This window comes from Anguilla anguilla, chromosome 12 (assembly GCF_013347855.1).
Source record: "Anguilla anguilla isolate fAngAng1 chromosome 12, fAngAng1.pri, whole genome shotgun sequence".
In the NCBI taxonomy this organism is placed as follows: Eukaryota; Metazoa; Chordata; class Actinopteri; order Anguilliformes; family Anguillidae; genus Anguilla; species Anguilla anguilla.
The window spans coordinates 37,964,234-37,991,237 of NC_049212.1; the positions used below are offsets into that span (position 1 = coordinate 37,964,234).

Below are 27,004 nucleotides of genomic sequence, written 5' to 3' on the forward strand. Positions count from 1 at the left end.
TGAGTTTTCAAAGACAAGCATTCTTCAATATACTGGTATCTCAAACACAGACAGAGACGCACACACAAACACACACACACAGAGAACTGACCTCTCCAGAGTGGTTCACATTGATCTTGGCCAGGAGGGACAGCTGTTTGAAGTCAATGCCCGCGTGTTTGTTCAGAGTGCCGTTACCTACACACAGACGCACACACAGACGCGCACACACACACACACACACACACACGCACACAGAGAAGAGAACTCAGGCCAAGAATCAGCCAAAGGGCTTATTATTTCTGTGCAGTAGAGCACAGTAAGGGAAGCAGAGGAGACCCTTAAAACGTGGATCTGGCCTCAGTGAAGAAGGGCTGTATGAGCTCAGCACAGCTCCTGCCTCATACAGACGTACCCACACCTCTCCCTGCTCTGCACGAGTCCTGCCACTCATCTCTCTAAAGAACTACACCTCCAACGTCTGTATAGAGAATCACTCATCTCTCTAAAGAACTACACCTCCAACGTCTGTATAGAGAATCACTCATCTCTCTAAAGAACTACACCGCCAACGTCTGTATAGAGAACCACTCATCTCTCTAAAGAACTACACCTCCAACGTCTGTATAGAGAACCACTCATCTCTCTAAAGAACTACACCTCCAACGTCTGTAGCTTCTACAGAGAACCACTCATCTCTCCCTAAAGAACTACACCTCCAGCATCTCTCATGTAGAACTCACAGCCATGTAATTACACACATTTGCAAGTTTCAGACAGAAAGCAGGGCGTCAAACAGCCCGGCCTGCTCTCCTACACATCAAAGCAGCACGGAGCCTGAGGAGGAGGAGGAGGAGGAGGAGGAGGAGGGCGTCGTGACTTACGAGGTCGGGTTCGAGTCGTGCCTTTCCAGAAGCTGTCTTTGTAGGGGATCTTGGTGAGGCTCTGTCCCAGCTTTTCGGCGCGCTCTGAAAGGGGGGGGGGGAGACGGACGTGAGCAGAGACATACAGCGAGGCAGAGACAGACGGCGAGCGCACAGGCAGAGACACAGCTGAGGCTGAATCCCACAGCGTGACTGCACCTTTCAGAAGGTCCCTCAGGTGTGGTTTGGCCTTGTCCAGCGGGGTCTCTCCGTATTTGTTACAGATGCTCACCTGGGCGCCGTTAGTTACCAGGTCCTGAGGAGTGGGGGTGGGGGGGGGGGGGGGGAAGACAAGATATCTTAACATGTTCACACAACTTTATATAATAACTTTTTTTTTTTTTTTTTTAAGTCAGTTACAGTAAACCCGTTCTACAGAGAGGTGCAGTGACACAGAGCGGCCACCAGGGGGCACACTGACCTCGGCCACCAGGTCCTGGCCCCAGAAGCAGGCGTAGTGCAGCGGCGTGTTGCCGTGCTCGTTGGCCGTGTTGGCGTCGGCCTTGCACTGGATCAGCTGGGAGACAGAGAGCAGCGGTAGCCGCGCGTTTATATTTAAAAACCGCTAGCGCCGAAAGCGCTAGCCGGAAATCACACTTTAACCTCAACGCGGACACGGTGTCGCACCGCAGGATTAACGCAGCTCAACACTGCGTACTGCGTACTGATTTAGCAGCCGCTGTTATTATTCAGAAAGATTCACACATACAATGAAGCTCAAAGCACTGCAGGGGAGATTCTAAGAGCGTGTGCGCAGCTCAAATCAGAGAGAGTGTGACTGCAGAGCCAGCGCACGGCGGCGCGCGCGTACCACGGCGAACGAGGTGAGCGGAAACGGTACGAAAGAAAAAAACGTAAGAACGCCACTACCACAAAGAAAGCGAGGTGATCATGTGACCGCGTTCTAATGCGAGACAGCAGCTGTGCACACAGCGCCGAAGCAGAAAGGCTGCAAGCCGTAGCTCTTCAGAGGAGACTAACGCATCAAAGCCCCGACTGTTTAGAGTAATCCAATCAGCTACGCCACCACCGCAAGGAATACTTTCACAGCGAGTTCATTCGGCAGATAAGCAACTTCTCCGGTGTCGGAGGTGTTTACAGCGTCTACGGGCTCCGCTTCTGGAGTCACAGAAGAGCACTTTCCCTCCGACTGAGCAGCTTTTCTCCGCAAGCGATCATCATGCAAGACATAATAATCCACCCAAAGCTCATGCCTGGCACCCATTATCACAGAGGTGTCTTATCAGCCTCGGGTGTGCTGTGTGCCTGAGCTGTGCTGTGTGCCTGAGCTGTGCTGTGTGTCTGAGCTGTGTGCCTCAGCTGTGCTGTGTGCCTGAGCTGTGTGCCTCAGCTGTGCTGTGTGCCTGAGCTGTGTGCCTGAGCTGTGCTGTGTGTCCAAGCTGTGCTGTGTGTCTGAGCTGTGCTGTGTGCCTGAGCTGTGCTGTGTGTCCAAGCTGTGCTGTGTGCCTGAGCTGTGCTGTGTGCCTGAGGCTGTGTGCCTGAGTTGTGCTGTGTGTCCAAGCTGTGCTGTGTGCCTGAGCTGTGTGCCTCAGCTGTGCTGTGTGCCCGAGGCGTGTCTGAGCCGCACCTTGCCCACGATGTCGCGGTGCCCGTGGCTGGACGCCAGGTGGAGGGGCGTGTCGTCGCCGCGGTTCATCACGTTGATGCGCGCCCCCCTCATGATCAGCATGTCCACCACGCTGGACCGGCCCTCCCGACACGCCCAGTGCAGGGGGCTGAAGCCGTGGTCATCCCTGGGGGGGGGAATGGGGGGGGAAGAGGGGTTCAGGACTCTACTGCGCACAACCCATCACACAAAACATCTGACTTCAGAAATCCCTCAGAGCAAAACCCTGAGTATAACTCCATGCCTACATCACTAAGCACTTGCAGTAATGAGCTGGGTAATTATTTTACTGATGCTTGTATCTAACAGTTTTGCTGTACATTATTAAAAACTGCCTGAAAGCCTGAAAGGATTTTTGTGTCTTTCCATTTTAACCATGTGTACATAATGCATGCAAGTTCCTTCGTATAGCACCTCTTAGTCAGACAATCATTCAAACAGATAGTGTTTCAGTTACAGTCCGTTTCAGTCAGTCACTTCAGTCAGCCAGCCAGTCAGCCAGTCAGCCAGCCAGCCAGCCAGCCAGTCAGCCAGCCAGCCAGCCAGTCAGTCAGTCAGTCAGCCAGCCAGCCAGTCACTTCAGTCAGCCAGCCAGCCAGCCAGTCAGTCAGCCAGTCAGTCAGCCAGCCAGCCAGCCAGCCAGCCAGCCAGTCAGCCAGTCAGCCAGTCAGCCAGTCAGTCAGCCAGCCAGTCACATACACCAGTGCTCAGCGCTGCAGGTCTCTGAGGCTCGGCAGCACACACAGGGCTGTGGTTTATTTCTCCTTCACAGTCGGTCAGTGCACCGCACACCATTCTGGCACCGCACCCTGTGTACAGGTGAGGCTCGGCAGGGCTCCACTTCCACTTCCCAAACGCATTTAGAGAAGGAAGCGGAGGCGATGCAGTGAGCTGGCTCGCCCCAGTCCCCACGGGCGGGAAGCGAGCCGGCCCGGAGTGGGTCAGCTTCCGGAACCTTCTGGCTAGGGCAACGTGCCAGAGGCTCCAGAAAGGTCAGCAAACTGAAGCTACAGCTGGAATAAACTGGAGCATTTCTGTGCAGGACGCCGAGCACAGAGCTCTCCCCTTTAGAGCACGGGGACAGGTCCGAACCCCACCGTTCCGATCAAACCTGCCCACACAGGCTGTCCTGAACTGAACCCGTTTTGACCAATCAGCTTCCTGCAGTGTTGACATGTCATTCATACACTGTGCTTTTTATAAAGGGGGGTGGGGTTCAGTAGTCATGATTGTGCTTTATTTTCCAGTGCTACACACTGGTTCTCTTTACACAAAGAGGACGTGTAAAGGCTGTATTTACTGCAGCGACTCTCCACCGCTCAGACTCACACAGCGCTGGGCTAAGAAAGGACCATCAGACTGGTGGGGGTTTGGGACGCCGGATGGGAAGGGGAGGTGAGACAGGGAGGGAAGACGCGGGACGGAGGGAGAGGTCAAACTCTCAGAAGCCTCAAAAGCACGGAGACGGAGGCGGACCTTTAAGAGGAACACGGCACGTCAGAACATCAAAAACGGGAAGTAGTCTGTCGCCATGGCTGCGATGACATCACCACGGGCTTAACCATGGCTGGACGTGTCTCGTCTTCACGAGCGGCCGAGGAAGCGGAGTTAAACCCCGTAATAACCAGGAGCCTGCGGCACCACAGCCATGCCCTCACCAGGTTCGCCGGCCCCTGATTGGACAGAAGGGCGCGGCAGTGGAAAGCGAGTGGAGGGTAAAAAGCCGCTTAGGGATCTCTCCACATCTCCTCCACAACCCTTCACCCAGCCGCGCTACTCTACAGCTGCTAATGCCATCTACTCCCCCCCCCCCCGGCACCACAGCCGAGGCCACACACGCAGCTACTGGAGTTATGAGAGAAATGCTGCACAAAGGGAAAGAAAGAAAAGAAAAAAAAACTGAAATATGTGATGGTGCAGAGCACGGAGCGGGAATGTGAGAGAGCATTGTGACGAGGAGGCCCCTCCCGACCCCCACGCGCACAGAGACAGATGTGTTCTCTCGAGGGGCTGTCCTGCCCCCAGAGGGCCGTGCACCCTGCCGTCCCCTCTCGGGGTGACGCACTGACTCCTGCGGCGGGTCCGGGGGGGGGGGGCTTGTAGTGCACAGCAGGCCGGAGCACCCAGGGCCAATTTGCCCCACCCCCTACACCGGGACCAGCTATTTCAGGCAAGGCCACCTGCTGGTGGGCCTCAAAGAAGCAGCCGGAAGGACAGGGACCAGATGACAGCTCTCTGTCAGCACCTCATACGTTACTGCGTTACTCACAAAGCACTAAACACAGCCACGGGCTACAGCAAGGGCAATGAGGTCTTTACACACGTCCTCACAAAGCACTAAACACACAACACGGGTTACAGCAGGGGCAATGAGGTCTTTACACACGTCCTCACAAAGCACTAAAACACAGCACACAGGCTACAGCAGGGGCAATGAGGTCTTTACACACGTCCTCACAAAGCACTAAAACACTGCACACGGGCTACAGCAGGGGCAATGAGGTCTTTACACACGTCCTCACAAAGCACTAAACACACTGCACACCTTCTACAGGAGCAGTGAAGATCCTGAAATAGGTCCTCACAAAGCACTAAAGCACAAAACACAGGTTACAGCAGGGGCAATAATGTCCTCGAACACTATCTTCATATTGCACAAAGACACCAACACACACAAGGCCAGACTGATACAGCAGGTTCCCGAACACTAGCCAGGATCAATCAAAGATTTGTCCTTAAATCTGACTCATGATTAAATGCACGTACTAGTCTAATTCATGCCAGTGGCCATATGGGGACCAGGCCATCTCAGGCCCACATGACTCCACAGGCACCAGAACACCACAATGGTCTCGGTTGATTCATCACCATAAAAGCACAGAACCGGGTTGGTTCTGCTGTGGATAAGTAGGACCTCGCTGGGGTCACCCAGGACCCAGGACCCCGGATCAGAGGACAGCCGAGACGTTGCCACACATACAGTACCGAGTCAGAGAGCATGTGTGCTCCAGCTCGCTGGCTGACGTAAGCTTAGTCACATGACCGCTCTTTCTGCAGCAGTTCTGAATGATGTAAGCTGGTCATGTGACTCAGGTGCAGCCCACCCTGTTGGCAGTAGAAGCAGACCTGTATGCTAATCTCCCAGCCCCCCCCCACCCCCAGTGCTACCTCAGTGTACTGGGACAGTGAGGAGCAGTGTGAGGACAGGAATGCACCACAGCGGGCAGTGATGACAGACCGAAGCTCATCTTGTCATAACCCTGTCTCTGCCACCGCCATCACGATCGATCAACAGGCCTCTCCCCACTGAGCACACGCACAGGGTCAAGAGCAGGGCGGGCCGCGCCATTGGCCACTACGTCTGGCCGCCTGGCCACTGACCAATGGCAGGGGAGGGATTTGCAGAATGAAGTAACCCCACCCCCTCCGCACATTACGATTACTCCACCCAGCCACCCAATGACAACCTGACTCAGTTCGCTCAATTTACAATTCCCAGACTTTTACCTCACCCGGAGTCTAATTCTCTGACTAAGTCACCCCACTTAACCAGTCATCCCAGTTAACCACACCCAACCAGTCACAAAACTAACCACAATCTACCAGTCACCGCACTTAACCACACCCAACCATTCACCGCACCCGTCCACTCATAACCTTTGGGCAGGGCACTATGAGACTGAAAAAGTCATTGCACGTATATGAGAGGAGATAAAGTCTGTTAAAGGACAGCGCTTCGTTTCTAAACCAACTGTCCTTTACTTCTGATGAATGCCCCTGAATTTACGTTCCACCTGGGACCGAAAATATGGGGCTGAGATTACTCAAGCAGCGGAGTCTAGACAGGAATCCCACTCACAGACTTAACTTTCCAGAAGTTTCCATGTGTTTTGAGGACATGTAATGTGGACAAGAGCACATCTTCAATAATTATTTCCATGGCTGCACAATCAAGTTCATATAACAATAGCCTACCCCAAAAGAAAAGAAAAAACGGGAGATATTTTTTTTTACTTTTAAAATATTTTGGCAGAGATGATTTCAGACTTCACACGCCACAGTTTTTATGGGCATAATATCATTACTGGTTCAGGATGTGTTACTGGCATCAGGCCACTGACCTTGTAAGGCTCAGTAATAAATGACACCAGGCCACTGGCTAATAACAAAGAAGAGATGGATGAGTCCCACTGGCTGGAAAAAAAAACAGACAAATTTCTTTTAAAAAGGTACGGGCAACCTTCCATCGTTTTTCAAGCACAGCGCGATGTTTGGCCAGCCTCCATGACTTTTCCCTGACTTTCCAGGATGAAAGTGTTTTTCAAGGATTTTCAATGAACGTGGGAAGCCAGCAGGACCATACCCCCCCCGACCCCCCCCCACCCTGTCCCAGTCTCGGGTCAGCACTCCCCTCTCTATCCCCACCCCTCGCCCCTCCTTCAGCCAGCTGGGGGAGGGCGGGGGGGCAGGGTCTCAGTCTCCTCCCAGGAGGTTAAATATAAACAGAGCTCTGCCTGCCCACAGTGCACCCGCCTCACCAAACAAGGAGCGGCTCGGTCACTCCCTCCCCCTCATTCCTCCACTGTGTGTGTGTGTGTGTGTGTGTGTGTGTGTCAGTGTGTGTGAGTGTCTGAGTGTCTGAGTGTGATAGTGTCAGATTGAGTGAGTGTGTGCGTGTCCATGCGTGTGTGTGTGTGTGTGTGTGTGTGTGAGAGTGTCTGAGTGTGTGTGTGTGAGATTGTGAGTTTGTGTGTGTGAGTGTGATAGTGTCAGATTGTGTGAGTGTCCATGCGTGTGTGTGTGTGTGTGTGTGTGATTGTGAGTTTGTGTGTCAGTGTGTGTGAGTGTCTGAGTGTGTGTGAGTGTGATAGTGTCAGATTGTGTGAGTGTGTGCGTGTCCATGCGTGTGTGTGTGTGCGAGTGTGTGCGTGCGTGTGTGTGAGTGTGTGTGAGTGTCCATGCGTGTGTGTGTGTGTGTGTGGGTGAGAGACTGCCCCCCCTTTCTGCTTTATTTATATTTCAGCTCAGGATTCTTTCGCGCTTCTCCATTTCCACCCATTTCCTCCTCAGCGGCCCAGCATGCACTGCAGCCATCCTCTCCCTCTGTAAACACTCCCTCAGATACTGATATTCACCCACCCAGATCCACATGCAGACTATGCCATGAATAACTGTACAAAATGAGTATTGTACCTGATCGGACCTGTGCTTTGTAGTTGTTCCAATGACCTTTTGTATGCACTTATTGTACGTCGCTTTGGATAAAAGCATCTGCCAAATAAATGTAATGTAATGTACACAAGAGCACATTCTCTCGTTCACACAAACACACGCGCGCGCACACACACAGATTTACTTTCGTTCTCACACACGCAAACACACACAGGTCACCATTCACTATCTGTGCCCTTTAAGGCTAGAGTACAACACAAAGTAAACAGGATGTCCCAAAATATGCAATCACGAATGTTAAGATATCAAACCTCTACCAGGGAAGCTTTCAAATCATTTCCACTTTCCGTTTCAGAAGGCAGACCAACATGGCCTCTCACTTCACAAGCACAGACTGAAGGAACGCCATCAGGACGGCGGTACAAGAGGGAACGCTCTCTTTCAGTCGGTCTTTAGGAGGAGTTAAATGGCAGCTGCGCTCCTGTGTTTCACTATCAAGCGCGCGATCAGGAAGAGGAAGTAGAGGGAAATGAGACCAGCAGTCCAGAGACGGGCTGACAGAGAGAAATGCAAGACTGCAGCAGGGGGAAACAACCCTGCTCTGGTTCTGCCCAAAACAACCCAGCTCTGGTTCTGCCCAAAACACTAATACATGAATTCCCTGTACCAATTTGTACATGCACACACAAGCAATCACTGAATTACAGTAACACACTCTCTCTCCCATACACACAGACTCACACTGTGACGAAGGCATACGTAAAGTTACACCTACACACATGCTCGCAAACAAAAAAAACCAAGCACCACACAAACACGCATGCTCAAACACACACACACATGACGCACACACCAGTTTCCAGAACACTTCCTCTCTCTCTCCCTCCTTCCCTCTTTCTGTTGTGAGACGTAGAGCGGTTCCCCAGGGGCCTGAATGGTATTCCATGTAAGGAGATGAGAGTCTGGGACCCTGCGTCTGTATTTTCCATTCATGTCCATATAGGCCCTTACAGACATCCTGAGAGGAACAAACACTTACATACTTACACTGACACACGCTCCCCCAGCCATGATCAATGGGGGGGGGGGGGGGTCTGGAGCAGTGGGGGGGGGGGGTCCTCCCACAGCTAATTAAAGAGGCGGAGCTGTATGCATGAATGAATGCATTTCGCCAATTGGCAAGTCACTCAATTACACTGGGAGATGACAGGCAATCAGCTAATGGACTACACAGCTGGACGTGTCCGCATACGCACACGCATGCATGCGCACATGGACAAGTACACATAACACAAATGTACTCTCACCGCCTTACGTACACACCCTTCAGGTAAAGGCTCACGACCGGGCGTAAGCATGTGAGACGGACAGTCCAAACAGAGACGAGCTGCAGCCCACGCACAGCGCAGCTCACCCCTGCGCCCCAGCGAGCTACGCTAAAACTCCACGCCAGTAAATCAAGCGGAAACAGTAATTGCATCATTTACGACAAAACACACAAAATACTGGGGCTGCCCGGAGAGCTCGGTAATTATTTACGTCCCGGTTCGCATCCGCCCCGATAAGGGAAGCCCACGCTCTGGGCAGCCGTTAGAAAAATAGGAGCACTTCCTCCAGAGGGCCGGGCGCATACATCTCTGATGACAGGACCACCTTCGCTCTCCGAACACGGCGGAGTCAAACCAGGTCAAGGGCCAGAGAGGCCACGCATGTGGGCTTCTTCACGCGCATGCGCGCACTCACACACACACGCACTCACACACGCACGCATACACACGCACACACATGCACACGCATGCACACACACACACACGCACGCGTACACACACACACACACACACGTACGCACGCACGCACGCGCACGCACGCACGCACACACACGCACGCACACACCCATGCATACACACGCACGCACGCACTCACACACACACACGCATGCAGACATACACACACACACACACACACGCACGCACGCACTCACGCGCGCACAGACACAAGCACACACGCGTAGAAAGATGTGCAAACCCGCAAACAAATTTGTGCATACAAACACACAAAGACATGCATGCACGCACACACACACACAGTTTGGTTGGTTTCCCCACTGCAGAAAGGCTGAAAAAAGCAGACGGAGGAGTCTGTGAAGGCGGGAGTGTGGGCGTGCGCTGGTTGTGGTGCGCGCAGTGTGGAAACGATTTGTCCCCACTTCACCAGAAACAGCTCCGGGCTCGTCAGACGTTCCATCGACTGCTGCGCGGACCGGCAACTGCTAACTCACCGCACGGACGGCTAGCGAGCGGCTGCATCAGCTCAGCGACCTCAGCACGACCACCGCTACGCTCTGAGAAACAGCGCATTTCCACTAATGTCTCAGGTCACATGCTATCAGCCTTTCCCGCCTGGTCGGCTGACCACAAGAGGGCAGCGGGTTCAAAGTTCACGCCTCGGAACACGTGACCGCGCAGAAAGCGGGGTTCAACTCCCACGTGGCCAGCAGGGTCAAGGAAAAGGGCTCAGATCCCAGCTGCAGACTTCGATCGGGTAAATAAACAGGGGAAAAAAGGAGGGAGGAGGGTAAGAAGAGAGAGGAGAACAGCCTGGTGAAGGTGTTCCAGCTGGAGGCAGACGCTTCTGGTTACGCCGGCAGCCGTGGGAGACGCACACACACACACACTCACACACACACACACGCGTAAGCGCGCGCGCACACACACACACACACACACACACACACACACACCCACGCTCCTCTAACGGACGGGGAAGCCGCCGCTCGCCTCCGGAACCTTCCGCCGTCTGGAACCAATTATCGGCAGCCCGAAAGCTCAGGGCAGCTTATAAAAGAGACGAGACGAGACTCAGAAGAGTAAAAATAACCTTCATACGTGCAGTGAGTGTCTGTGTGTGTGTGTCTACGTGTGTGAGCACCTATCTGTGTGTGTGTGTGTGTGTGTGCGCGAGTCTGTCTGTGTGAGTGTCTGTGTGTGTGTGAGCATCTATCTGTCTGTGTGTGCCTGTCTGTGTGTGTGTGTGTACGTGTGTGAGCATCTATCTGTGTGTGTGTGAGAGTCTGTGTGTGCGTGTTCGTGTTTGAGTCTGTCTGTGTGTGTGTGCGTCTGTGTGTTTGTGTGTTTTGAGTCTGTCTGTGAGTGTGTTCATGTGTGTGTGTGTGTGTGTGTGCACGTGTTCGTGTTTGAGTCGGTCTGTGTGTGTGTGTTTTAGAGTCTGTCTGTCTGTGAGTGTGTGCATGTGTATGTGTGTTTCAGTCTGTCTGAGGCAATCTCCCCTAAGACAAATCTAGGCTGTTTTTATCCCTACATGGGGTTGAGTCTACAGAAGTGTTTTTGGTCTAGAGCTCTTTTCACTGGTGCATTTCTGAATCAGGCGACTGCAGGACAGTCTGAAGACCCCAGTGACTGACTACATAGCGTGCGCCAGAGCACAAATACTTCCACAACAAGTCCCAGCTGGTGGATCAGCCACACACACCATTTCACAGGCCACAGGCACACGGAGAGGATGCAGTACCTACACATGGGGTCCCAGCCACATGCAGCTCTAGGCCACATTTCACACCATGTTTTTTGCAACAATGCCAACATCTACCAACATCAAACAACTTCAGCATCGAAACTGCAGCGGTTCCTGTTTTGATTCCTCTCAGATTAAATTCAAAACCCCGCCTCCATTTGCAGCTCTGTTTACCCCCAAATTAAACCGAGCCAGAGCCACTCAGGTCACCTGAGACTAAGCCAAGCTGAAAGATGGCAACACAGGCTTTGACCTCAAGGGCCCTCATTAGTGCAAGGCACTTAACCACGTGAGTCAGCCAATTACCATCCTGACCCAACCAATTTACACTTTTTCCACCAAGTCCAATGCCGCACACACACACACACACACACACTCTCACACACATACTCTCACACACACACACTCACACACACACTCTCTCACACACACACTCTCTCACACACACACTCTCTCACACACACACACACGCACACGCACACGCACACGCACTCGCACTCGCACACGCACACGCACCCATATACACACACACACACACACACACACAAACACAGTCATGTACAGATCATGGCTCAGGCACCGCTCCAGACGAGCTCTGGCTGGTGTTCTGAAGTGAGCGATAATGATGACTTTAATGCAGTCTGCTCTCCCAGGCTCACGCTCATCAGCAACCCGACTCAACAGCAACCTGATTCAACACTGCGCAGAGGACTCGCCCACCCAATCACATCAGCCACCGCACAACAACAGCTCCCCTCACCAGGGTTGGGCCACGAGATTTAAACAGACAATTCCAGACACAGACGCTCACTGTTTTAACACACTAATAAGAGTGGTTGTTTGCTGGTTTAAAAAGTGAAGACTGAAAGTCATGGTTTTGTCTCAGTTGATTTGATACAATAATCTGCTGTTCAAAAACGTATTTAAATAAAAAAAAGCACATATATGCCAGTGTGTAGCCAAGAAATAATAAGTTGGAACACTTATTAATTACCTTGAAGGCCACAAGAAGTGCAACAGTGTACGGACAGGCAGTCCAATAGCAATAAAGAGTCCTCAGAGTTCAGAATCATTGGCAGTCAGGTATTAATGTGGAAGCTGTATGTGTGTGTGTGTGTGTGTGTGTGTGTGTGTGTGTGTCTGCGTGTGCATGCAAAGTCAGACAGCAAGCCTTCTCCCTGCAAGTTATCCCACCCTCCCAGAAAGACTCACCCCTGGTTGAGGTCGTTCTCCGTGTTATCCAGCCACAGGCGGACGGCGACCGCGTTGCCCTCCCGGCACTGGGTGAAGATGTCGTCCATCACGGCTCCCTCTGTTTCCGCTAACTCAAGCCTGTGCTGCTGCAGGCGGGTGCTGCTCTGATGCGGGAGGACTGGGCGGGTCTACGCGGGCGGCGGCTGGACTTCCTCACGGCTCCGGGGTGCATTCGTCCACAGGAAGTGATGCGCGAGGGGAAGAGGCGGGCAGACGCAGGAAGGCGGAAGCTCTCTCGCCACCACCTTATGATTGGTCAAGACCAGGGAACACCACAAAAAAAAAAAGGAGAGGTCAGACCTTCAGCGGGAAAACGCTTCCGCCTGCGCGTGAGCTCACAGTCTTTAAAACGCAGACACCTCACCTGCGATGTAAAATCAATTCATAAGCGGGAACGGGGGAGGGCTGTAGGCCGTATTTATAAATGCTACACTCAAACAGTGACCCTGGGTCCCTGTTCTGTCCCGGTTTGACTTAATGGCCAGAGTAAGGACAAGGATCGGGTATCGGTGGGCAGTACTAGGCTCTCCTGTAGGGGGAGTCCACAGCAGTGCTGATGAGAAACTCAAGAGAGCATGCCAAACAGGCTAGGGGAATAGCTGCTGTCACAACACTCCCCCTGAAAGAGTATTTATTAAACCACGGCTCGCTCTCCTCGCACATAAATAATGCACTGCCGCGGCCAGATCAATTCACCGCAAAGCTTTTACGCGCTGAAACGCCTAAAGGCCAAGCCACAGTAAGACTGCAGCTGTGAAAGGTAAAAAGGTCTGGTCCACGTCCTGACTAATGCTAGCCTGTCAGAGAGCCAGCCAGCCAGCCCAGTGGAAATAGGGAAATAGCCGTGTTGGGTAATGCTGTGCGGAGGCAGCGTTCGCTGCGCGGTGAAGGAGACTGCTTCAGCGTCTGGAGTGACTTCAGTGCTGGGGGGGGGCCGTGACTCACCCCCCACACCCCATCCCCCCCACGCCCGGGCTGGGTCTTTATGCTGACTAACCCACTCTGCCCAGCCTGCACGTCTGCAGAAGTCCGAAATGACGTCACTGAGACAGGGGTCCTCGCCCTGTTTACGCGAACTGGTCATCCTAGTTCAGCTGACTTTACGCTCGTTGATCATAAACAAATAAGTAAACTGTGCTTTCTTGGTGCATTTTCTTTTTGCATTCCTGCGATTAGCACTGATGTTCTCCACTTTCGTAGGTTGTTCTGGACAAGAGCGCCTACTAACTGATTGTGATCTCAGGCTGCATATGCCCCAAAGCTCGATTCAGTGGAGGCCAGTATGCGAGACACAACCGCTATCCAGAGGATTCACGGTACTGGAGGTTTTGGAGATTCTTTACCAACCAGCATTCGTCTGACATCAAGAATTACAGGCGACAAGTTGCTTTCCAGGTAACTCTGTCCAATCATGCGATCAAGACCTAGACTGGAATGAAGGAACCAAGGAATCCATTTATCCCCAACAGACAACATTATCTTCAACATAAGCCACAATAAATAAGTAATTAAACTTCACAGAATTACCTACGACCTAATTTTAAGGGTTTGCAGGGAGTGTAGAGGAATGGGAGGAGTTAGCTTGGAAGGGGGAGGGGTTAGCTGAGGAGGGGGAGGGGTTTAGCTGAGGAGGGAGTCGGGTAAGCAATGTCAATGGATCTAGTCACTATAACAGCAGGTCTGCTTTCAGGGAGATGACAGAATTGAATTTACCTCCTAAGGGTCCACAGTCCCTGTTGTCTTTAACCACCACGTGCCCCTAAATCTACCCCAAAAAGAACATTAACATGGGTGACCTCTCAACAAAGTGCTGGAACACCTTAACTACTTGCAGCTGACAAACAGAATCAAGCTGGACTGTAAAACTGCCAGGCCAAGAGATCTGTTAAACTTCAGGTGGAATGCTATGGGTTTCGTGAAAACGTTAGGCTATATGTATTGCACCATAACCACAAGGGTTGAATTTTGTTTAGATACCTGACTAGATAGCCTGACTAGATACCGAGTCAGGCTAGACTGAAATATTCAATGACCCAATATCTGTTCATCTTTCGAACTTATAACAACCAGTACAACCAGCTTGGACAACAAAAGTAACACACAAAAAGCATTCAAATTGGAAAATGAAAAATGACCTTCAACCACACAAATAAGTTTTAGTGTGGTTAATGGGTGAAAACTTTTTACCAAAGTTAGCAGTCATTCAAAGAAAGCATAAGAAGCTAACTAAATACTTTCACCAACATGTGCTTGAATCCAAACCATAAAAATGAAAACTGAGACAGATCATGGTGCAAAAAAAAAAAAAAAAATCTACAATGCATTGCAAACGCAGTAAGTGTGTTTGAAACGCATTGTAGGTTCACGAAGTTATTCAGCAATTTTACTAACATTAGCTACAGGCAAGTTTGGTCATTTGAGATAATGAAAAAAGATAAATAGGGCGTTAGCATGCACTTTGCTTAAATGAAAATTAAATGATTACTTCTTTCTTATGATACCAGCATGCGAGTTGGCTAGTCGGACTTAACGAGCACAACAGTGCGTGGTCATTTATTTCACCTTTGAAGGAATGTTTACTCTTAAGTGGTCGACAGTCCATAATTTCGTAAAACAAAATAAAGGGCGGAAAGGAGATGATTTCCGTTCACTAGCAAATATACAAGATAACAGTAACAGACACCACAAATGGCAGCTAGCTTGCCATCTAACAAACGCTGCAGAAAATGACCACGGTAACTTGGCAAACTTAGAGAGGAAGCAACGTGGGTTTTCTAATTTAGACCCGCGCTCGCTATTTAAGCCCGTAAGGAAAACGACTGCTTAGTTTCGGCAGTGTTCCTTACAAATAAATATGTACCAAACATTAGTTACATTTGAAAACTTTGCATTATTTGGCAACTTCCAAACAGCCAGACAACAGACGTGCACAATTAAATAACGTTAGTTAATGTCGCAAACGACCTTAAAACTTTAAGTCAACGTAGCAGACTGTATATTTGTTAGGCTAACTACTGCTAGACTTTCCTTGGGATTTGCAGGTTTTATGTATCAGACTAGTTATCTGGCAATATTTGCTAGCTGATAATGCAACGGTCTGAGTTCCCGTTGCTGGACCGAGAGAAAAATACAGCGTTTTCAGTTTAGTCTTTCCTGAACCGGACGCAAATAGCAAGCGAGCTAGCAAGCACATTCATTCTTAAAATAATGCTGGGGAAAATGAAAAAGAAAAGAAAACAAAAAATAAACGCAGCTCAGGCTGGAAAAACAAGTATCACTTACCAAACGACTCCTGTTGAATTTTGAGTTTAGATTTCCCAAAAAGATTGAAGCGAAAACCGCTTACGTCCCTGCCCACACCCTCATTCGGCGAAAATTCACGACCGTGGGGGAGGAATATTTTCTCTAAGGTCCTTCTGTACTCACAGCGCCCCCTGTCGGAAGACCCTCGTTTAGCCCGGGGTGTCTAAAATTCAGCAGGGATTTTTTTCATTCCTCAGAACGCATTGTTTTGTCTTTTGCGACCGCACTGCGCCTCTAGACATGTATTTTTCCAGCCGCGATATTCGATACCCAAAGTGACGTCACCGCCTGAGGGATGTGCAACGTGTGACCAACTGTCCTCCGTCCAACAGACGTTACGTACATTTGTTGACCGTTACAGAAATCAGCTAATTAAAATGCGCAAACACATCATCGTTATTATTCTTCTGCTTTACCCGTCTTCCTGGGACTATGAAAGTAGGGTGGAATTTTAGAATACCTGGCGATATTGCCATGGGAATAAGGGCCAACATGCCTACATGGTATGCGTCATTGGCAGACAAACCTAATAACATACCTAATAACATGTGAAAGTTATTAAAAGGTTCCACAAATAACACACGGTGGGAGGTAAAGGGCTGGAAATGGGCTCAGCTTGTATGTGCAGTCAGCCCTAAATAACCTCCCCCCTCTCTGCACAAGCATGTCAGGTATCCAGGGATTCATACCAAAAACAGTATGAAGCCATCGCTCACACTACCAAATTTCCCTACCAATAATAAATGTATTTCTTCGCGATTCTTTGCCTGTTTAAATCTATGTATGAGAAGTATAACATGAAATTTGTATTTCCTTAATTACCCTCATCCATTCATTGAGTGTGTGTGTGCGTGTGTGTGTCTGTTGGTTTGTGGAAGAAAGGGTGTAGCAATTACACAACCATAAAACTCAAAGTAAACTTGAGGGCTATTAAACCTTTAAAAAGTCAATAAAGTCTGACCACAGTGACAAATGGAGAGATGTCATGACAAAGTATAGGCTCAGTGGGCAAGAGCATTGGCCACAGAGACCAAATGTTTTTATGCAACACTATTTATTGCTCGATAAATCATAAATCACAAATCGACGTCAGCAAGTGCAGGAAAAGTAGCACTGACATAGCAATAATGCCCGTTAATGGCTACTTAAGTACTCGATCAACTTACCTTTGTGAACTACTGGTGCAACTGGTACCAGACATACGATGCATTAACTTTAGTCTGTCCTTCATTATAATTTTATTTATAATTTTTTTCTTTAAAAAAAACATGGAACCAAAAGTTAATTCAAATATAGCACAAGTGAATTATAAATTTCAGTAGACTTCTTCATTAAGCATGTTATTATTATTATTATTATTATTATGTTACTACTACTACTGCCTCCGCGTTGTTGCTGCTGTTATATTTAAACTGTTCAGTTCTTAGAGGTGTAAGCTTTACTATAAGAAAACAAAAACTTTCCTTGTTTTTTTTTTTTTTTGCAAACAAATAATTTTTATATTTTACTGTAGGTTACACACTAGTTCGAGAAATTGAAATTCATAATTATTTATTCATTTGTTTTAAAAAAAGTATCCCACCCCCTTGGCTGTACTGATTACGTCATTAAAAGGCGCCTTCAGAGTCACTCCTGCTTCCAGTAAACATGTGCAGCTTCAAATCGAACACAGCCTGCTGCCTTCTCTCCTTTCAAAACGTCCACACGTGTCAAAAACACTTGCGAGGATAAGCCAGTCATAGACTATACATTTTAGCCAGTAATCAATCGGGTAAGTAATTTTCTTTAAAATAATATACAGGTAGAACGTTTGCATAGCGACTAGCTAGTTGGTTAACAAAACCAACAGATAGCCTTATAGCCTTAGCTTAGCTACTGTATGCTGGTTATGCATTTTAATGAAAATATAACCTAGCTAGCTAGCAAATTAATATAATGTAGCTACATAAGGACTATGTGTTCGGTTTCTGCAAACGTTTGCATACCAAACTGTACAGCTAGCTAGCAAGTTCTTTTTATATACTTACTGCTCTCTCGTGAGAAGAACATGTTCGTTGAAGAAGAGGAATGGAACGATGACCCAGACGCCGAAGCTCTAACGCGTGCAGTAATCCGTGGCACTGAGCGATTGGACAGCGCGAATGTAACGGTCAGTTCAAGCAAATATTTATTTCAAGTGAAAATAAAAAGACAACTTTAACACAATCACACGGATGCATACCAAATTGATTATGTAAATATACGGAGACTCTAAAGCAAATATATATGTAAACACTAATAATAATAATGTTGTAATGATAGTTTGGAGATTGAATGTTTTGACGCCAATTTGATTAGTCTTGGACCGTGGTTATGTTGCAGTGAGCAAAAGCTCTTGTGACTTGCTGGTGACTGGGCCTATGGAAGGATGTGATTTAAACCGTTTAATGTCAAGTCTAGTGAAAGTAAAGCAAGACAAATAAACTGGACCCAATGTATTATACTTACCAACAATCTTGCCTTCTGGCTCAAGTGCTACTGATATGACATTCCATGCATTTTGCCATGGATTCCAGATTTGACATCCATGACAACAAACAGCAGTGCCTTGATCTCAGACTGAGTGAGAGATCTGTGGCTTGCAGACATCAGAGCAAGCTTGCAGGTTAGCATGCTTACTAGCTAGCGGTGTTTAGGGGGAAACAAACACCATCGAGACCATATGGCATTTCAGGACCAGGACTGAGGACCAGTCCTTAAACGACAGAACGTATGAAAATCTGGCATTAACGTGTCTTTGCATCTCCGCGTATCGCCGGACAGCCGAAGGGGGTTGGCAAGAGGAGCCTGCTGCGGACCCTCCAGACTCTGGGTTCGGCTCCCAAGTGGACCAATGGCTCGCTCCGAGAGCGCAGCGGCAGCGACAGCGAGGGCGAGGCCGTCCCCTCTTCCTCCAAGAGGAAGAAGAAGAGAAGCAAAAAGCGAAAGAGGGCTCGAGGGGCCGGGAACGAGGGAGAGGAGAAGGGGAAACGAGAGGGCGAGGAGGAAGATCCGGGGGCGGTCGTGGCCAAAAAGAAACGACCCAAGGAAGCAAGTGAGTGCATTTTACTGTTATTTCCTCTTTGGATGCATGTGCGATGTCGGGCTGTTTTATGTACAATGTTTCAGTACAATGTTTGTTTCCCCCCCCCCTTCCCCCCCCCCCCCCCGCTTCTCAAGAATCCACCAATGCGGGAAAGCCCGAGCTTGTGAGGGACAGGCAGAGCGAAGATCCGCGTCCAGAGACGACGGACGCGGGCGGAAGCAAACTGTCCCGACAGCAGTGGCGGAACCGGTCGAAGATGAAGAGAAAGTCCAAGAACAAGTTTCGGCCGCGGGACGACGAGACGACGGCGAGCGCCCAGAAAGCGGACCCCGAGGCGCCGGAGCCGGGGGCGGGCGAATCGGAGGCGGCGGCGGCGGCGCCTTCCGTTCCCGACGGAGAGGAACGAACCGTCCGGGCGCAGACGCCGAAGGGCGAAAAAAACGCCACGGCGCGGAAGGGGGCGAAGCGGAAAGAGGGAGGGAAGGAGGAGAGCGGCGTCCGTCTCGCAGACGCCCGGCCTGGCACCGACAAGAAGCGGAAGAGAGAAAACAGAAAAGCGACGCTCGGGGACGGATCGGAGGGGACGGCGGGATCTTCAGGCACAGCTGCGGAGCCGGAGGAGGGGGGTAAGCCTGGGACAGAGACAGGGGAGACCCTGGGCCCTGAGCCGGACGTGCGGATGAAGCCGCGGGAGAGCAGAGAGAAGAGGATGCTGGCGGAGAAGCTGCGCCGCATGCTGCACGGCGGCGGCTCCGGCGACAAGGCGCGCTCCGCCGAGCAGGAGGAGGAGGAAGACGGGGAAACGGAGCAGAAGGAGGACGGCGCGGGCGAGGCGACGGCGGCGGACGAGAGCGTCCCGGATCGGTCGAGCGCCCTGCGGGCCAGGATGGAGCAGCGCCTGGAGTCGGCGCGGTTCCGCTACCTGAACGAGCAGCTGTACACCTGCAGCAGCCGCGAGGCCCGGCGCATGTTCCTGCGGGACCCGCAGGCCTTCGGGGTCTACCACCGCGGCTACACCGCGCAGGTGCAGCGCTGGCCCGTCAACCCCGTGGACGCCATCATCTCCTACATCAAGCACAAGTGAGTCCGCCCCCCCCCCCTTATTCACATTTAAAATCAGGGCTACGGGCTCATCCGCGATTCGGCATTTTATGAAAGAAACTGGTTCTGACTGGGATGGAGAAGAGCTAGTCCCCAAACCATACTTAAGGCTCAGCATCGTAATAGGGAGTGCACTGTTTCATTCCTCACAATGCACTAAACGAAGTTTAGAACTTTGTAAACTTTTCAGTCACTTTTTGAAGCTTTGTGTCAATTGACTGTTGAATAAAACCTTCTGGTAACGCTGTCTCCGTAATAAGCATTTGCAGCAGCTGTGTGCGTTCCCAGGTGCAGAGTGGCTGTGTGACGCACGCTTGCTTTCCAGGCCCGCCTCCCTGGTGGTGGCAGACTTTGGCTGCGGCGACTGCAAGATCGCGCGCAGCGTGAAGAACGAGGTGCACAGCTTCGACCTGGCGCCCGTCTGCGACCTGGTCACCGTCTGCGACATGGCCCACGTGAGTCCGCTGCCCGCGCGCAGTTACCCCCCGCCAGTTACCCCCTGCCCGTTACCCCCCTGCCCTTTACCCCCTGCCCGTTACCCCCTGCCCTTTACACCCCTGCCCGTTACCCCCCCCCGCCAGTTACCCCCCTGCCCGTTACCCCCCTGCCCGTTAACCCCCCCCCACCCGTTACCCCCCCTGCCCTTTACCCCCCCCCCCGCCAGTTACCCCCCTGCCCGTTACCCCCCCCGCCAGTTACCCCCCTGCCCTTTACCCCCTGCCCGTTACCCCCCTGCCCTTTACCCCTGCCCGTTACCCCCCCCGCCAGTTACCCCCCTGCCCTTTACCCCCTGCCCGTTGCCCCCCGCCCTCTCCTCATCACCGCACGCTGGACCCCCCAGGCTCCTCCCCCCCACTGCTCGTGCTTAGCTGCCTGTCTGCAGCGCTTTGGGAAGCCTTCAGTGGGAGGAACTGATGCTGGCGGTCAAGACAAAACTAGTCGTGTCCTGCTGTGACCTCCCAACTATTGTTTGGCTGCCGACTGGATTATCCTGTTAGTGCTTTGAAAATAAACTGTAAATGAGAATATTTGACGGATGTCTGGCTTTAGCGGTGTATGATTGCAGATATGCTGTCTTTTTTTTTTCACTTTCCTGTCTTATCAGATTAATTAGTGTAATTCAAGCTACAGTCCAGTTTTCCTAATGTTGTCCGGCCAGTTTGTGCTATGCGACTCCAATAGGGAGAAACCAAACAGTGTCTGAACTGAATATCCCTGTCATAAGGGATTTCAGACAACTGTATTCCTAAAAAAAAAAACAGCCAGCCTAGCTCCACTGCACTGGCAAGTTGCCCACAGTTCCATATATTTACTTCCAGCATATATCATTTCCACATGCTAGCAGTCAGTGCACCCTCCACAGAGATGAGCACAGACTGAGAGGGCTCGGCTCAGCTCTTAGCATAATGAGATGGCCACAGTACACACAGAGGAAAGCTGGAATTAAAACAGGAAATGGGTGAACAGTAAATATGAAGTGACCAAATCATGATTTGTTAAAAACTCCTTAACCTTTCCTAAAGCATCCAAGGGTTCTAATTTCCATCAGCATGTCCTGGCCTGTAACGGTGGTTTTTTTTTTCCATTCATTTTCCATGACTTTCCCAGCACATATGAAATGTGCCGCACTCTTATTACAAGTGGTTCTGATTCTAAATCTTTTTATTCGTTTTTTGGCGGGGTGCCAGAATTAAGAGCTGCGAAAGTGAAACACAGCAGCCATATGTTGCTTTCCTCAGCTCTCTCTCATATCTCTCTCTCTTTCTCTCTCCCTCCCTCCTGCTCTCTCTCCCCCCTCCGCCTCACTCTCCCCCTATTTCTCTCTCTCACCCTCTCCCTCCCCCCCCTCCCCCCCTCCCTCCCTCCCTCCCTCCCTCCCTCTCTCTCTCTCTCTCTCCCTCCCTCCCTCTCTCTCTCTCTCTCTCCCTCCCTCCCTCTCTCTCCCTCTCTCTCTCCCTCCCTCCCTCTCTCTCTCCCTCCCTCCCTCTCTCTCTCTCTCTCTGCAGGTCCCTCTGGGCAATGCCACCGTGGACATCGCTGTGTTCTGCCTCTCTCTGATGGGCACCAACCTGGCGGACTTCCTCGTCGAGGCCAACCGCGTGCTGGTGATGGGGTGAGAGAGAGACACTGGAACAGGAACAGGAAGTCACAGTTTTTTTAACATAAGTGGTGAAGTCCGCTCTATGAAAAAAAAAAAAAAAGTCACATGGCGTATCTTTGTTGTGAATATCACTCTGAAATCATTCAACTGACATAGAAAGTGTACCACAACTTACTGTTTAAAGAAGGCTGGCTACCGTGATGTGTAAATAACAGGTAGGAAGATGTAATCATGAAAGGTTAATTTAATATCTAGTACAAAAATATACAGAGTATATGAAATATATGCTATAATTAGCAGTTTGAGATATGAATTAGTGGTCTCACAGAAAAAAAGAATGCTGGGATTGTTTACTACAGAGCTGTTTGTCTTACCTCTCTCCAAGTTCACATCGCCCTGTCAGAGAAATGGCAGTTAAACTGCGAGTAATTTAAAACTTTGTGAGGAGCGAGGAGTGACAGGAGCAAATGAACAGGATAACGTTTGAAGAGCTCGGCTGGTGTTAGTCTGTCAGTCACTGGGTACAAAGCGAGAGTTTATCTTCTGAAACTGCTCTCAAGTGCGGAGCTGTCGCAGTGGACCCACGCCTCATCGTGTGTGTGTGTGTGTGTGTGTGTCAGGGGCACGCTGAAGATCGCGGAGGTGGCCAGCAGGTTCGAGAACGTCCGGGGCTTCGCGGGAGCGCTCTCGGGCCTGGGCTTCAAGCTGGTCGCGAAGGTGAGCTGAAAAAAACGGGGACACCCGCCGTCGCCGTGTCCTCTCGAAGCGTCCTCTCCCGTTTCCACGGTGACGTCACCCACTGTTTTCCCCCCAGGAAACGGAGAACAGCCACTTCTACTCGTTCGAGTTCGTGAAGACGGGCGGGGCGGCGGACCGTCACGGGAGGGCGGGGCTGGAGCTGAGGCCGTGCGTCTACAAGAAGCGCTGAGCGGCGACGACGGCAGCCATGATGGAGGGATGAAACGGAGAGAGAGAGAGCGAGGGAAGGACAGACGGACGGATGGAGGAGAGAAGGGAAGGGCAGCAGTGGGGGGGGGGGGGGGGGGGACACGGAGCCGTCTGGACGTGGGGCAGACGTTAAAACCGCCCGACCCCCCCCAGCGGTTCCCCTCCCATGACCAGACGGCAACACAGAGAGAGAGAGAACGATTCAAGCCCCGTCGATCAGCCCTGCCTTTCACAAACCTTCTGTCACAGACCTGCAGCTTTAAATATGATGCTCATAAAAGGACAGCCTGTTTACAGCTGGTTTTTGAATCACCCCCAGATTCTTACGTGCAGGAACTATTTTCACACTCTTTATTTGTTATTAATATCATTGGTGGTATTGTGATTTTTCAAAAAGCTTTTAAATAAATTCTTATTCAAAGTACATAAAGGTGTATATTAATCATTTTGCTGTAAATGATCTACTAAATGTACAAAATATTTTTTTTCCTTCACTTAGTCTGTTGGCAAGTAGTGATGTTACTAGAGTCATTGACATCAGATATGATTCAGCTGGCTCCATATTTTCTTCAGTAATGCACAATGTTCCCATTCATAAAACATTTCTCATCCTCACATTTAGAAAAAAATAAAGTTAAGGAAAATAATCAAGGGACAAGATGTACTCTAAGGTGCTTGTAGTTTTGGCTTGCAAACCTAAGAAGCTTCATGACCATTTTCACATAATTATTGTTCTTAAAAACGGATTCTACATCATTCTGCTCTAAATGGTTGGGGTATGACAGAGCTGATCCTCAGACAAAATTAATTTTTTTGGATACTGAGACTATTTTACACTGCCCAAATAGTCTGTTCCCAAATATTTTTCTGGGCCCTTGAAAGGACTTGTAGTCCTTGCGTCTGTGGTGTAGGTAGGTGTGGGAGCCCTAGACGCAAGGAAGTGGATCTCATCTCATTACCGAAGTGTGGAGTGGGCGTGGCCTAAAGTGCTGAGTGGGCGTGGCCTGAAGTGCAGAGTGGGTGTGGCCTCTCTTGCAGAGTGCTGACCAGCCTCACCGGTCTCAGTGCGCACAGCACAGGGTCCAGCTTGGCCGCCAGTGGGACGCGGGCGACGATGTCCCCCTCCCCAAACTCCCCGTCCAGGTAGAGGGGGCAGTGGTAGAGGGGCAGGGAGGAGGAGGCACCCCCGGGGGTGTCCGCAGGCCCGGTCCGGGCTCTCACCCAAACGAGGGGCATGGGGCAGGGTTTGGGGGACAGGGTGTCCTGCAGGGCGCTCAGCCTGGTGTCCCACAGCGCCCCCCGCAGCTCCAGCCCGCACAGGTACGCCCCGCTCGGGGGTGTGGAGGAAGGCACTGTCCCAGCGCTCAGCACCTGGAGGGGGGGGGGGGGGGGGGGGGGGAGGGGAGGGGGGGGGGAAACAACGAACGGCTGATTTCACTGCACAGACTCCGCAGCCTGGGCGATACGTTTCCTGAAACACGATAGCCTCTTTTGTTGCACCTCAGGGAGTCTTAAGGGAAGGGCTCAGTAACGAGCCCAAATGAAAGGCTAATCACAGGCTTTTATCTCTCTCCTCGCCTCCTCCAGCACTGTCGCTAAAGCGTGGCTAATGTGCGACCTGTTGTCCCCGGTTACTGTGGTGATGGCGGTGGTTCAATGCGCTGGCGTTTGAGTGCAGGTCATATCGTTTTTTTTCCCCTTGTGGGCTAAACGAGGCTAGGCGGGCTGCACCCCGCCCTGTCCCGGTTTTTCGGGCGGCCGTACCTGGAAGTGGAGGGAGAGGCGGGAGGGGTCCCCCTTTTTTTCGGCGCGGGCCGCCTCCCGGAGCACGGCCGCCAGGAAGCCGCGGGGGCTGTGGAACGCCGAGAGCCGGTAGGCGAAGGGCGGGGTTTCGGGGGACTCCTTCCGCAGGTACGCCCCCAGCAGCTCCGCCCGGGCCTCCAGGCGGGACAGGGCGCGGAGCGTGGCGTGGGGGGCGCGGAGCGTGGCATGGGGGGCGCGGCTTCCGTCAGTCTGAGGGAGGGTCCCGTGCAGGGAGGCCGCTGACCGGACCAGACCGTTCCACTCCTGCTGCAGGAAGAGGCCCAGCGGCGTTTGGGGCGTGACCCTGCGGCCCCCGGCCCTCTCCAGCGTGTCCCTCAGTGCCCGCAGCCTGTCCCGGGCCTGTGTCAGCTTTGGGAGCACCGGGGGGCGGGGCTGGACCCCAGCGGTTTGGGAGTCCCGCAGGAGGAGGTGCAGCGCGTGACTCTGCGCCCTCAGGAGCTCCTCGGCCAGCCCGGCGCTGAGGCCCAGCAGCAGGGGGTCCGCGCTGGGAGAGGAGGCCTGGAGGCGCTGCTCCACCTCCTGCAGGAGGCCCCTCCGCCCTGGGGAAGAGAGGAGCACAGGCTGAGTAACCCTCACTCACACCAACTCACATACAGCACAGAGGGAGTATACACACACACACACACACATACACAGCACACGCACATACAAAAACACAACACGTACAAAATTCATTTTGAGTCCAAGCAGGGGGGGACGTGAAAGCTAAAAATGTGCAGTCAGCAGGATTCTCTGACTTTCTTTCAAAATAACATTTCACAATCACGTCTTTATCACATGACCTGAGTCCAAAACATGTTTTTTATCACATGACCTGAGTCCAAAACATGTTTTTAGCACATGACCTAATCCAATCTCTGTTTGGATTAGCGTCTGCCTGCAGTAAGATTGCCACACATCCTCCGATGATGTAATGTAATCGCCGCCATTCATTGCAATGGGAGGCGCAAGGCATGCTGGGATTTTTCACGTCTACAAGGCATGCTGGGATGGCTGGCTATGTGAGGCAAGCCGGTGGGGTGACCAGAAGGATGGGGAACGTGGGACACAGATTTGTCTCCAGTTTCAAATTTTATTTCCCAATTCCGCATAGGAGGACTTTGTTAATTATTGCTGTTTGGGGATTTCCAAAATATACGATCGATATGCATCTAACAAACACAGTTTCAAAAAACAGAGGACATGCGCACAAGCAGCCGATTGCGGGAGGCGAGAGCGATGCCAGGCCAGATTTCATCAGAGGACGTGCGGCTTCACCCTAAAGATGAGAGGAGGTGTGTGTCCGTACCGAAACGTCCGCGGGCAACCAGCGCTGAGAGGGTGTGTGGGCCCCGCCCCCAAAGCGGAGGGGGCGGCCTGAGGCAGGCCCTGGCCACGCCCGTCACCGCCTCCAAATCTGCGGGGTCCTCCACGTGACCGCCGTACACCAAGGAGCCTGTTCCAGGGACAGGAGGGGGGAGGGGGGGTGTGGGAAGGGAGGGGGTGAGCACAGCCAGCAGGTGGACAGGACCCAGAATAGGCCACGCCTCCACCCACACCTCTAAACAGACGCACCTCACCGCTTCTGAGCCCACATCACACAGGCAAGCTTGTGGAAAAGATTTGAAAGGCAGTTTATTACTATTATCTCTGGACATACAGATGAGCTACAGAACTGAGAAGGTTATATAGCCTATAGCTTGACGCACATTCGATGTATATTTTCCAAACACATGACATATATACGTCCATGAAACAGTGTGTTCACATTGTGCGCTGAATACCTGCTATGTACTCCAGCGCCCCCACCGGGTCACTGCAGTGCCTGGCGGTCCGAACCTGAGCCTCCAGCAGTGCCTGCAGGTCCTCGCGGGTCCTATTAAGACAGAAACGCCTCAGAAACCCAGTTTCAGTGCAGACCCGAATGCATGTAACCCAAACCTGGCTTATCTGTGTTAAATCTCTCGCCGGTAGCGCGGTGGGTACGGGACGTCCTGTGAACACTGGCGGGTTTCGCAGAAATGGGCCCGATTCCAAAAACATGTGGCCACTGTCTGTTCACCAGCAGAACCCCCGGAAGCTATGAACACCGAGTGTGAAAACACGTCTTCCCTCTTAAATCTTAATCCAGACAGGGACGGAAAGGGGTGTGGGGGGGACAGAAGGGGGGGGGGGGCTGGGAGGCGGGGCGGGTCTGT

The 27,004-nt window shown here is 51.5% G+C and overlaps 3 protein-coding genes across 4 annotated transcripts in view; 1 reads left to right on the forward strand and 2 right to left on the reverse strand.

The window, feature by feature from the left end:
• The window catches only part of LOC118209593 (integrin-linked protein kinase), a 19,889-nt gene extending 3,967 nt beyond the window's left edge, over positions 1–15,922 (reverse strand). Inside the window, exons 1-7 of one of the 2 annotated variants that reach the window (XM_035385042.1) lie at positions 15,769–15,922; positions 12,445–12,731; positions 2,491–2,656; positions 1,324–1,419; positions 1,062–1,158; positions 864–947; positions 92–177 (exon numbers count right to left, since the gene is read on the reverse strand). In XM_035385042.1, coding sequence (XP_035240933.1) covers positions 92–177; positions 864–947; positions 1,062–1,158; positions 1,324–1,419; positions 2,491–2,656; positions 12,445–12,533 — 618 coding nt within the window. In that variant the 5' untranslated portion in view covers positions 12,534–12,731; positions 15,769–15,922. Of the gene's footprint in view, positions 1–91; positions 178–863; positions 948–1,061; positions 1,159–1,323; positions 1,420–2,490; positions 2,657–12,444; positions 12,732–14,199; positions 14,227–15,768 lie in introns of those variants that run through there. The other variant, XM_035385043.1, reaches the window with a different exon arrangement.
• A 1,491-nt stretch (positions 15,923–17,413) lies between these two features.
• On the forward strand, positions 17,414–23,427 carry rrp8 (ribosomal RNA processing 8). Its single transcript, XM_035385041.1, has 8 exons — positions 17,414–17,560; positions 17,834–17,938; positions 18,592–18,862; positions 18,988–19,933; positions 20,280–20,409; positions 21,961–22,067; positions 22,676–22,772; positions 22,870–23,427. Exons 2-8 carry the CDS (start codon positions 17,837–17,839, stop codon positions 22,981–22,983), a joined length of 1,767 nt encoding a protein of 588 aa, XP_035240932.1. The 5' UTR covers positions 17,414–17,560; positions 17,834–17,836; the 3' UTR covers positions 22,984–23,427.
• The window catches only part of LOC118209172 (dynein heavy chain domain-containing protein 1), a 35,882-nt gene continuing 32,218 nt past the window's right edge, over positions 23,341–27,004 (reverse strand). Inside the window, exons 39-42 of the mRNA XM_035384332.1 lie at positions 26,591–26,682; positions 26,116–26,262; positions 24,768–25,366; positions 23,341–24,374 (exon numbers count right to left, since the gene is read on the reverse strand). Of these exons, the coding sequence (XP_035240223.1) occupies positions 23,985–24,374; positions 24,768–25,366; positions 26,116–26,262; positions 26,591–26,682 (1,228 nt within the window). The 3' untranslated portion in view covers positions 23,341–23,984. The remainder of the gene's footprint in view (positions 24,375–24,767; positions 25,367–26,115; positions 26,263–26,590; positions 26,683–27,004) is intronic.